The sequence below is a fragment of the Galeopterus variegatus genome, unplaced genomic scaffold (assembly GCF_000696425.1).
Source record: "Galeopterus variegatus unplaced genomic scaffold, G_variegatus-3.0.2 Scaffold283, whole genome shotgun sequence".
In the NCBI taxonomy this organism is placed as follows: Eukaryota; Metazoa; Chordata; class Mammalia; order Dermoptera; family Cynocephalidae; genus Galeopterus; species Galeopterus variegatus.
The window spans coordinates 59490-72154 of record NW_007726394.1 but is presented as its reverse complement, the minus strand read 5'-3'; the positions used below and the strand labels follow the sequence as shown (position 1 = coordinate 72154).

Sequence of the window (12665 nt, the reverse complement as noted above, 5' to 3'; positions counted from 1 at the left end):
CCATCACCCCAAAAGTTCCTTTATATCCTCCTCCCACTCCCAAACCCTGGCAACAACTAATCTGATTTCTGTCCCTAGAGTACTGCCTTTTCCAGAATGTCATATAAATGGAATTATACAGTAGGTAGCTTTTTGTGTTGGCTTTCACTTAGCATAAGCCTTTTAAGGTTTGTCCATGCTGTTGCATATATCAGTAGTTTGTTCTTTTTTGTTTTTTTACTGCTTAGTAGTAGTCCATTGTACAGATGCAACACGGTTTGTCCACTCACCAGTTGATGAACATCTGGGTTATTTCCAGATCTTGGCAATTATGAATAAAGTTACTATAAATATTTGCATACAGTTTTTTTTGCAGATGTGTGTTTTTATTTTTCTTGGACAAACACCTAGGGGGTGGTATTGCTGGGCTGTGTGGTAAAAGTATTCTTTACCTTTATAAGAAACTGACAAAGTGTTTTCCAGTGAGGCTATACCATTATGCATTCCTATCAGCAATGTATGACAATTGTTCTGCATCCTCACCAGGACTTAATATTATCAATTTTTAAAAATTTTAGCTATTGTAGTAGGTGTATAGTGGTATCTCGTTGTGATTTTAATTTGCATTTCTCTAGTGACTATCAATGGTGAGTGTCTTTTCATGTGCTCATTTGCCACCCATCTCTTTTGTTTTTCCCTAAGTTTTTGTTTGTTTGTTTGTTTTTTAATTTTGGTGGCTCTCTGGTACAGGGATTGAATTCTGGACCCTTGGTGTTATCAGCACTATACTCTAACCAACTGAGATAACTGGCCAGCCCCCTGCCATTCATCTCTTCTTTGGTGAAGTGTCTGCTTACACTGCTCAAATCTTTTGCCCACTTTTTAAAAACTGGATTGTTTGTTTTTTTATTATTGATTTGTAAGAGTTCTTTATATGTTCTGGATATTATTCCTTTATCAGAAATGTTTTGACAGCTTCTTTTTTGAGGAATTAGAAATGATAAGGATCTAAATCATACCATTTTTCTTCTAAACCACATCCCCTGCACATATACTCTGACAAAGAGAATAGAAAAGACTTAAATTTTCAATTTACAAATACCTTAGTGTGTTAGACAGAGGGTCAAGCAGTACTTGGTATCTGCTAAAACTTGTCAGACTATTTTTATCTCCACTACAAGCACCCAACCAACACTAACTAGGGGTTTAAGGAAAGCTACATCTGGAGAAATTACTGTCCTATAAATGGCTTTTGGCCTCCCAGGCTCTGCACCTCCCAAAGCCCTGTTCTGGTCCACCAGGCTCCTGGAATGGTCAACAGTCGTCACACTCCATTGCTGGCCATTGTCCACTGGGAAAGGTAGGAGGCTCCCAATCCATCCCTCAGTGAAAGAGCAAACAGTGGGGCCTGTGGCTGCTTGGACATCAAAGTTGAGCAAACAAGCCTGGCAGACCCTAACTCTCCGCCTACACACCCTGCAAATGCCATCTGAAGGAGCTTCCCCGAGGGGGTCATGACTTTCAGCTTGTCATAGCACACATCAAAGTTTGCACCACACACGAACTGGGTGCATGGGTTCGAATCAAGTCGCCCGAGAGCGGATACTCAGCCATTGTGTCCAGTTTTAATCCTGTGTTTTCCCAAGTAATTAAGCCTTCTTGCTTATGAACTTGTGACTAAGCAAAGCATCTCTGAGAGGTTGTAACATCAAAGTGCCTTCCACCGTCTGTCCGTGTTTGGTAAAATTGGATTTCTTTTCCTTCTTAAAGAAAAACTAATTGAATTTAGCTGAAGGCTGGGTATATTTGCACGAGCCGGTGAAGGCTGTGCTAAGTCACAGTGATCATCCTGGGACCCTGTGGCTTAGCCTTTAGCTGGGCTAGGTCAGAGTACAACATAGAATGAGGCACCCAGACTCAAGCTAAACAAGTGCCTTGTGGCATGAGGCTTATAGAGGGCTCACTATCCTTCTGGAGAAGGGGGCCAGACCCCAGTGACTGCTCCTTAAGTCAATACTACACCCAAGCCGTTACTAGGGCTGGCAAAAAGACTGTCCTAGTAGAATGTTGATAAATCTTTGGCAGAATGGCTACCGAAGACAATGGCCATCACATCACTCAAGTCCTTGATGTCAGTAGTCCAAGTAAGCTTCTTAAGGCAAAGGCTGTGACTGCTTATTTTCTGAATCCCCTCATAGCCTAGCACATCAGCACCACCTGACACAGTATAGTTTTAAAAAAAGGTTTGCTGGACACAGAAAATGATAATATAATGGAATGCCAGAACAAAGTTCTCTTCTGATGAACCAAACTCTTTTTGCCTTGCTTGTTAGGAAACTTCAATCTAAAATGACATTCAATTTCACTAATTTCCTAATTTACAGAGAGTACAGCATGGTCCCATTTATGTAAAATTATACACACACATATAAACATATATACAATGATCAATCTCTAGATAGAGGGAATTCAGGTTGACTGCTACTTTCTTCTCTATATTATTTTTACAAAAACAATAAACCTATTTTCAGAAAAGAAAATCTCTTGTTCAATCCTGATACAATTATCTTTCCTTTTACCAATATGATTTTTTATCTTAATCCAGTTTTAACTCCCTGGTGTATATTTATATTTGTATTTTAATTTAAGTCACCTCAAACCCTTTTTGGAACTAAAAAGAGGAAATACATTATAAATTAAGTTCCCCTGAATATTTTTTGAATTTAGCATGATAGCATTGCATCTCTTATTCAAAAGTAAATAAAATAATATATACAGAAATAAAAGTTCACAAGAAGGTAAGCTCCTTATGGACAGAGACTATTCTATCCTATATCCCTAAGGACATAACATTAAGCTGGTGTCTGAGGGTGAAAAGACTGGGCTACTTTCAGGATCTCTCTCTTGAGCTTATGGGCTGCCAACATTCTAAAGGAGGTGAAGGGTCTCTGCTTTCAGCCTAGAATCAAGGGATACTGTTTCTCTACCTTCCCTTCCTCCAAATCCAATTCAAAGGTGGCAGCACTTCGGGCCTGGCCAATATGATTCTAGAAGGATTCGGTGACTGATTATATGAAAATCAGCACACTTCTAATAAGGAGAAACTTACTGGCAGATTGTGCTGATATGGACATGATAATCCTTCAAGACTACTCACATGGCACCTTCCCAATGAGGCCTACTCACCCTGACCAATGTACTCCTGGTACTTCCCCTGCCCCCAGCCTTTTTTTGTGGCTGGCCAGTACAGGGACCCAAACCCTTGACCTTGGTGTTAAAATGCCACAATCTAACCAACTGAGTTAACCAGCTAGCCCTCCCTTTTTAACAACTTCTACTTTTCCTTTTTTCCATGGCACTTCCTACACTCTAATATATTATTTACTTTACTTATGCATTATACCATTTATTGTCTGTCCATGCCTCTCTCTACACAGGGACTACCACTAGTATAAAAGTAAGCTTTATGAGGGCAGGGTTCTTCGTTTATCATTGATGTTATGTCAAGTACCTAGAACAGTACCTGGCAAACAGTAGAGGCCACAAAAATTTCATGAAATGAATAAATAAATCCAGCCCGAGAGTATGCTATTTTCAATAAAAATCTGTCCTCCCTAGATACTGAAAGGAAGAGGAGGGCACAAAATGGAGGCTAAAAAACTAATAATTAGTCCTTGGAACCAAAGCAAGTAAATACAAGCCAACACTCTCACTTTGCTCAGCAAGCATCACTCATTTGCTAATGGCCCTGGATCAAGACAGAGCAATCAGTTAAACCAACAACTCATTAGATTCAGAGTGAAATGTCCCCAAAAGCACATCTACCAGCTCTTTGATCACTAATTGACAGTACTCTTAAGTATAGTGTTATTTCCTATCCAGTCTCAATCCTGAAAATACTACACATAGAAGGGAACACACCTCTTCCTTTTTCACCACCACTGGCTATTTTTTGCAGGTGGAAACACCTGCAAGCTTGGGGAAGAAGACTGGTGGGTGGGGTATCAGTAGTAGTATCACTGTAGTATCAGTGTTACAGAATAAACACATTTGTGTTTGTGTGTAGAAAGGTCTAATGTGGGCATCAGGGAATAACAACTCACCATTTATAACCTGTAGCACATATATTATCTTATTTGATTATCAAAAGAATATAGTGAGAATCTATTCTGGGGCCAGATGAAGTCCCCTCAAACCTCTGCTTCTGATATCACTGATTACTCTATACTATGTCTCTTACCTGCATTTCTTTTCCACATTAGACTGGGAACTCAAGGTCTCTGATTCTTCAAACACTAGCACAGGGCCCGGTCAGAGCAGAAATTTACTAAATGTTTGTAAAAATAAATTTCTGATGAAGAAACAGGGCGTCCATGGAGTTCTAAAATTCAACTAAGGGTCAGAACCAGGACTGGATTCCAGGTCTCTCAACTGCAAAGTCTACTTATATCAAAGTTTTTCTTTAAAGAATAAGTGCTTAGAGCTAAAGAAGGCAAATAAGGAAATTGAGTGACTGAGAATAAGTTCACAATAAAGCAGAGAAGAGAGATCTGAAGTACAGCTAAGTCAGCCAGTCTGAAACAGTACTATCCCTATACTATAAAATTCCAGTTTTGTTGCTTTCCTCCACATTATGACCCTTCCAAAGGTGGCCAGTACTGGCAGATAAAAGCCTTAAAGACCTGCTTGAAGAGAGAATTAGAATTGGTAACTCCAACTATCAACTTCAGTGACTGCCACTAAAGCAACCAGACTGCTTTCACTGAAAGTATCCCCTTTTGCTCTTATTTAACCAATTCTTTTGCACAGTCTAGCTAGAGTGAATGTACACTTCATCACAGTTCTTCCAGAGTTATACAGATTCCAGGGCAGAAATTAGAACTGGGATGGAAAGGCAGCATCTAGAACTACTAGAACCTGTCTAGGATCTGGCATAGGGAGGCACCAGCAAGATACAGAAAAAACACAGACTTTGCAGGCAGCCAGACCTGGTTATAAATCCTGTCCATGTCATTTTAGACAAATGACTTTACCTCTTTAGGCTTCAGTTTCCTCATATGTGAAATGAGCATAATAATATATATTTTGTGGGGTGATTGTAAGAGTTAGAAATAACTGTCCATACAAAGTGAACTGTCCATACAAAGTGGACTATTTCAATCTTCACACAATAGCTACAACCCTGGGGGAATGGGTGAGTGGGTAGGAAAATAGCAGAGCCTCCAGTGGCAGGGAAGGAAGGTTCCATCAGAACCTCCAAAAAAGCCCTTGCTGTGGACAAGGACTGCAGAATTCTCAACATGGATAGAGAGTGGATAAGGAGAACATGGTAAAAACTCACACATGTACACTTAACCATTTACAACAGGCTTTAAACATTTGGTTGCTACAATAGTGCAAATGACTTGCCTAAGATCATAAAGCCAATGAATGATGAAGCGGGATTCAAAGCCACACCTCTCCTCTCCATATCTACTATACAGTCCAATGCACCAAATGCAGTCCAGTACTTTGGACTGAATCCTCATCCCTGAGCTCTGGAGTAGACAGCAGGGGGCAGGCAAGGATGGGAGAATATTCAGGAATATAGTCTGCAGAGATCTGGCTACGGGAGCCTTGTGTGGAAGGAGATCTCTCACCTGTCATTTCGGTTGATGGCTGCCACCATGAGTGCTGTCCAGCCAAGTTTGTGCCTTGCATTGACATCTGCACCTTCTGACAAAAGCCTAAAAAGAGACAATAATATTTTCAGCGTATGGTTTATCGTTGACATAAGAATGGAAATAACCATAGAAGAAATGACATAGTCAATGAATAGCGAGGCTGGATGAGTCTGGAAATAGAGGCCTTTGAGAACTAAATCCCCAATCCCAGCTCCTCTGGTCACTCCCCTCACCAAGGCTTCCCCTACCCCTCTCTTTCTTCCTTTATATGAGTCTATTCCCTGTCGTTATCCTCCTGGCCTTCTGAGAAAAGAATGTGCCTTCCCTATCCTAACGCTCTCACTCCCTTGGTCCAGAATGCTCTCTCCCTGCCTCTTTGCCTATTTGAATACTACTCTCATGCTGTGTGATACAATCCTGGCTTGTGGACTCTCCTGAGAAGCCTTCCTGGACTCACCCAGTCAATGGATTGCTCTCTCTTCCTTAATTTCCCCAAACTGAGCACAGAATGCCTAATTTCACATCTTACCTAGGAAGTTCCCAGTTTATAAAATGATCACATTCCTGAAGTTTATCTGTATCGTAGCTATTTGGAAATTGGAAATTCTTCGACCCAAGGAAAAATGGAAAGAATGTTAGAAATGCTAAATTACGTTCCAAGCAGAGTCCACACGTATATGCTAGTACTTAGCTTATAGTAGGAGCTCAAAAATTGTGCAATAAATGAACAAATATAGGGTTTAAAATATACCACTAAAAGTCTGAATTCTTTGTAGGGTTCCAGGAGCAGGGGACCCTACAGTGTGGGGGTGGATAGAAAGAAGGGGAGCAAACAGAACCAACTCTTACTGAGCACTTTCTACAATCAGGAGCTGCCCTAGGTACTTCACATTCATGTGTTCATTGACTCTTCACACAACCTTAAAGAGCTGATGGTAATCTCCTCTCCTCATGGATGAGTTAACAGGCTCAGTGAGGTAAAACGAACTGCTTACGGTCACATAGCTAGTTAAGGGGTGGTGCAGTGACTGGAACCCAGGTCAATAATGACTCCAAACCCGGATTCCTCCTTACCTTACCACAGTTCCTCTAGATGAAACCTGGTTCCATGTAACATGATAGACAAAGACTAAATTGATCTCAGCCAATGAGTATGGCATGTGCTTGGTTCTCTGCTAATTCTGGATGGGGGTGAGAAAACACGGGGCTGCTCTAGGGAAGTACAATTTAGGGGAGGGAGGACTTGGCACAGCATGAAATGAGTCTATAGCTCCAGGAAATGGGGAGACCAAAAGTCGAGAGTATGATTTACCAACTAGGGAGGATCTCCTTATGAGAAAAGGGTGGAAGGGACTTGGGGGAACCGTCAGGCTGTCTACTCTTCAATGGGTTCTAGCTGAATGAGAACTGGGCAGAGTCCAAAGGCTTGGGTTTGAGTCCAAGCACAATTCTTATGCCATGATCTGTGGTAAATGTTCCTCCGGACCAAGCCAAATAAAATCTGTGCTGTTGAAGTAAGCAGGTAACTAAGGCTTGGGAGGATGATGAGAAACATCATGTACTTATTCACTCATTCAGCCATGATGTTGAGGTACCTTTTACTATGCTGATGCAGTGAATGAGACAGGCATTGTCAAAGCCTGAGGGCAGGAACAGACCCTAAGCACAGAACTACACACCCCAGGAGTACTATGAATGGGGACTACAGGTTGCAGGTGCACAGCAAGGGAACCTAACCCAGTCTCAGTGACCGGAAAGGCCTCTCTGAGGACGTGATAATAAAGAGGAGTTAGCCAGACAAAAGGGGGTGAGGGAGGGAAAGGAGTATTCCAGGCAGAGGTAAAAGCCTCTTTACCCAGAGGAGAAGCCACAAGATGTATGAGGCCCTGCAAGAGGTTTGGTATGACTGGGGCACAAAACATGAGGGGAAAGTGTGGAGAGAGTAAGTTGGGAAACTCTCCTTTCTCACCTCTAGTTTGGAAGATTTCTTCTGGTGAAAGTCTATGGCCTCTTACCACATACACTGTTAAACTTCTTTTATGCAGAAACAATTTTCTATGGCCAAGAATGTTAAAGAGGCTATAACCCTAAGGATGAATTTTCTGTGAGACAAAAATCTCTTTTTGTACAAAACCTCTTTCTCCTCATTTAGCAGGCCATGTGGTACAGTGGAGAGTACATGGTTCTGAAAGTTAACAGTCTGGAGTTCTGATCCTAATTGTGATTCTGATGGGATGGGCCTCACCTCTTTGGGCCTCAAGCCAGAAAGATAGAAAATCAGGAGAGGCTAAAGAAAATCAGAGGTTTCTAGGGAAAAGACTTGAACAGAGTCTTGAAGATCAGGAAGAGTTTGGAGAAGTGGGAGGAAGTGCACGCCAGTCAAGGCAAAAGGAACAGGATATGATTGTGAAGCAGGGAAAGAACATTCAGAGACCATCAGGCAGATCCATTTGGGCAACAGTTCACAGCAGAGAAAAAGACAACTGCTGAGGCATGCAGGGCCTACACAGGGCCTCAAATGTCAGAGGAGGGTGGCCAAGGCAGTAGGCATAACTTTTTTTGAGCTGAGGACTCTTGAGAATATGGTCAAATTTCTCTTCAGAAAAGTGCTGAGGAACACACACACAATTATTTATTTATTTATTTGCATACAATGTCCAGGGGTTCACAGCCCCTACGAAATCAATAAAGGACCCTAGGATAAAAACTCAGTCCAAACGGTTGACAGATACCTGGCATGCATGTTACTGTCTTGTATTCCTCCGCCTATGACAGATATCAAGAACCTCCCCCAGGAGCTCTTTCTGGTGGAGCCTTTTAAAGAGCCTCAGAATCCTCCTCAACACACGTTTCAATCAGCCACCATCAATCCACTGAAGATGGTAAAAGAGAGGAAACCTATTTACAATTCTTTAGCTTCTCACCAAAGACAGTGAGGTTGTCATTCAAGGTTTTGGGGCAAAAGAAACTATAAAATTAACCTAATAGCCTAAGCAGGCTGAATTTGAAAGGAGGGAGAGTCGAAAATGGGGATAAGGAGACCAGTCTGAAGCTGGCTGTAATACAAGCCCAGGGAAATGAACTAAGGCAGGGAAATGAGAAAGCAGTGCACGGCTAGGAGAAACTCAGCGTGGCCAGAATCCCTCATGCCTCCAGAGGACCAAGGCCCCTGTTCCCCTGCCTGGGCCCTGAAAATTCTGCAAGCAGCACTGCTCTAGACACAGGGTTGAAGAAAGATGATTGCGATACCGCCTCCTCCTGCCCCTTGAGGGCTGAATGTAATGTAACAAAAAGAAAAGGACAAATAAAGGACTTGGGAGTAAGTTAGACCTGGATTCCAATTCTGGTCCAGCTAGATTAACCCTGAGCAAATGAACTCTTTAATTTTCAGTTTTCTCACCTATATAATAAGGATAATAACCTTTAATTTGTAGGATCCTAGTGCTGTGCCTGGTATAGCGCAGGTATTCAATACTGGGTGGCCTCTGCCTGCCACCCTACCTTACTTCCATCACTTTGATGGAACAAAGTGTTCTGCTCTCAAGTTGGTAGTGACAGGCTGACCAACACCCAGGGATTCTAAGATGCAGTCACAGAGGATGATCTGCATAATTCAGCCAGGCTGGCTCTAGGCACTCCTTTGTTCATTTATCCAACAAACGTGCACACACCCATCTGTGCCTGGCCCCTTGCTGGCTTCTGAGGAGGAGAGAGAGAGAGAGGTCCTTGTTTTCCAGGACCTGAGTGAGGCAGGGTTTTCTCTCCTCTTCCCTCCCTCCTTCCTTCCTTCTTCTATATACACATATACATCTGTGTGTGTGTGTATGTCTGTGTGCATATATATGTATATAAAATTCTGTTTACTACTTTTTTCCACATCCCTCCCTCCTTCCTTCCTTCTTCTATATACACATATACATCTGTGTGTGTGTGTATGTCTATGTGCATATATATGTATATAAAATTCTGTTTACTACTTTTTTCCACAAATAATTGTTTTAAGATATGTTCAGATTGCTAAGTATACGATAACTCCATTGTTGTTAATTGCTGCATAATTCTCTGTGGCATACGTTTACCACATGTTCCCTCTCCATTCTCCCAGGGATACCCACCCAGGTAGCTTCCATCTCCCAGCCACCAAAGACAATGCTCAAAGAACATCCTCTCACATGTCCTCTTTTGGATCCATGTGAGCATTTCCCTGGGGCATGTACTCGGAGTGGGACCCCTGGGTCCGAGGGTATGCATGTGCTCAATTTGACTACATAGAACCAGGATCCTCTGCAGGATAGCTGCTCCATCAACCCTCCTAGCAGCAGGACAGGGGAGTTCCTGTGTAGCCCTCTCCCTGCCTCCACTTGGCAGTAGCCAGCTTCTTAATCACTGCCAATCTAATGGGTGTAAAGGCATAGTGTGTTATTGTTTTAATTTGCATGTCTCTGATCAACAATTTTGAGCTACTTGTTATACGCATGTTTGCATTTGGGGGTTTCTCTTTTCTGTACATTACAGGGTTTTCTTTTTTTTTTTTGTCTTTTTTTTTTTTTCGTGTCTGGCAACGGATCGCAACCCTCAGTGCCGCGCCCGCACTGGACCGGGACCGGCAACGGGATCGCAACCCCTGGTGCTGCACCTGCACCTCGCTCAGCCAGTGAGCGGGAACCGGTCTGTATGTGGGATCCGAACCCTCGGCGGGGGCGCCGCCACACTCCCAAGCGGCGCACTGTAGCAGTGCACCACCGGGCCGGCCCTACAGGGTTTTCTTTTTTTTTTTTGTCTTTTTTTTTTTTTTGTGTCTGGCAACGGATCGCAACCCCCAGGGCCGCGCCCGTACCGGACCGGGACCGGCAACGGGATCGCAACCCTCGGTGCTGCGCCCGCACCTCGCTCAGCCAGTGAGCGGGAACTGGTCTGTATGTGGGATCCGAACCCTCAGCGGGAGCGCCGCCACACTCCCAAGCGGCGCACTGTAGCAGTGCACCACCGGGCCGGCCCTACAGGGTTTTCTTTTAAGAAAAGGAACTGCTGGGAGAGGCAGCTTCTCTAAACTTGCTATCACTTCAGTGAAAGAACAAAGGGCAGAGTCAGGAGGCCTAGCTTCTAGTCTCAGCTCTGCCACATATTATCTCACTAAGCTTCAGTCTTAGGTTCACTGAGGACCACAATCCCTGCCAGCTTCACAGAAGTTTTAGGAGGTGGAACTGAAATATGAAGAAAAAGGCTCTACAAACCTGAGGGATCATTCATAGGAGGCAAACCTTGGTGTTCTTCAGTGAGACTCCAGCTTTTAAGCCCTGCCCAGCTACCTAACTGAACATCATTTTTTGCAGCCTCTTGGGGCTGAGGTGTAATGGAAAAAAGCAACAACTCAGGAGTTCAAAGGCTGTAATTCAGATTCTGACTCTGGGGATACTAACTCCTCTTATATGAGGCATTGTATGGACTTAAAGAGACACCACATGGTAGAAGTCCATAAGGAGAGGTGGCACCTGGTAAATCAAGGGAGGATCACAGCTAACTTCACCACCACCATAAGCAAACACAACCACAAATAACTTTTTCTCTTTCAGAGCTGGGTGGGCCCCTCCCATGCTTCCCCTCCATGCAGAGCAGCCCTCAAAGTTAAGTTTTCAGAACTGGGTCTCCTCCATTTCATTTTGTTGCTTTGCAAGTGAATGCCCAGCAGGCAGTCATTTCAAAGTCCTGGGCCAGCTACGGGGGGGAGGCTGCCTGCTGAGAGTGGCTGAAAGGGCTTCTGAGGCCCAAGAAAGCCACCCTTTGCTCTCCCCTGTGATTTTCACCAACGGACAAAATGCGGCAAGTGAATTAATCTCTTTTAAAAAGAGCAATGCTTGTGACAGAGCACGGTGTCTCGGAAAAGGTTAGGATTCCATCATCCCTGAGATGATGAGTAGAATGCTTAATGCAGGCTGCTAGTCAGGGCAGAGCACCTGTGTCGAGCACCTGTGTCCGGGGGCTGGGGAGAGGGGGCGGGCACTGCAGGCCTTTCTGGGCTCATTCCAGACTTGAGAAAGGCTTATTATCCCTAATGAACTAGGTCTCCTGTTTGGCAGAACAGCGGTGGGTGATACTAGCTGGGGATGGCCCAGGGTAGACAGAGAGGAGACCACTCTAGAAGCCCAGAGTTGAATCCTAGCTCTTGCACAACTCTCAGGCAGTAGAGTGTGGCAGAAAAATAAGTAAGAAAGACCTTGGTACAAATCAAGGCTCTGCCACTTAACTGGGTGAGAAGATGTGGATGAATGAATAACTTAGCCTCTATGAACCTCACGTGATGCCTTCATCTAAGTGATAGCTCCTGCCCTTTGAGCCTGTCTCTGTTAAAAATGGAGAGGACCCCACCAACCCTATCTATGTCATATAGGGGTGCCATGAAGAGATGAGAGAAAATATGTAAAAATACTTAGTATGCAGTGAAGTCCTATACAAACTGAAGAGCCTATGCCATTCTTATCATTTTCCAATTAGTGTCTACCCCATTTTAAAGAAGTAACAGAGTAAGCTAGGATGATATATGAAAGGAGTACACAGAACTTTGAACATAGTAAGTGTTCAAAATTATCTGTAGATAGATAAATAAACTGTCTAAAATCCTCAGGCAAGAGCAGTAGTGGGACAAGAAGGGTTCCCTAGCCCAAGAGCTGAAGATTACCACAGGAGAGGAACAGATCAAGGGGGCAAACAAAGCCTGCTCCCACCCCTCAGGGATCCAGGAGAGTCTAGCAGGCGAGAGGCCAGACAGGTAACAGTGATCACCTCTGACTGGGGAAGGGGAGATGAGAGCAACTTTTACTCTCTGCTGTGAACGGTTCTGTACTGTTTGAAGTTTTGTTACTTTTTTATAATGATGATCATACTATTATTTTTTTTAATAAAACTTTCTTAGGAAAAAAGATCCTGTACTTTCTTCCTTTAAGAAATCTTCCCCTAAGATGGCCTTGTTATCACCACAATCCCCTGTGCTAACCTGTATGTAACGTGGTTGTCATACTGTTCATG

At 43.5% G+C, this 12665-nt stretch overlaps 1 protein-coding gene across 1 annotated transcript in view; it reads right to left on the bottom strand.

Moving 5' to 3' along the window:
• CLPB (ClpB caseinolytic peptidase B homolog (E. coli)) overlaps positions 1 to 12665 on the bottom strand; it is a 139302-nt gene that overhangs the window by 102466 nt on the left and 24171 nt on the right. The window contains exon 3 of the mRNA XM_008566961.1: positions 5619 to 5705. Within this exon, the coding sequence (XP_008565183.1) occupies positions 5619 to 5705 (87 nt within the window). The remainder of the gene's footprint in view (positions 1 to 5618; positions 5706 to 12665) is intronic.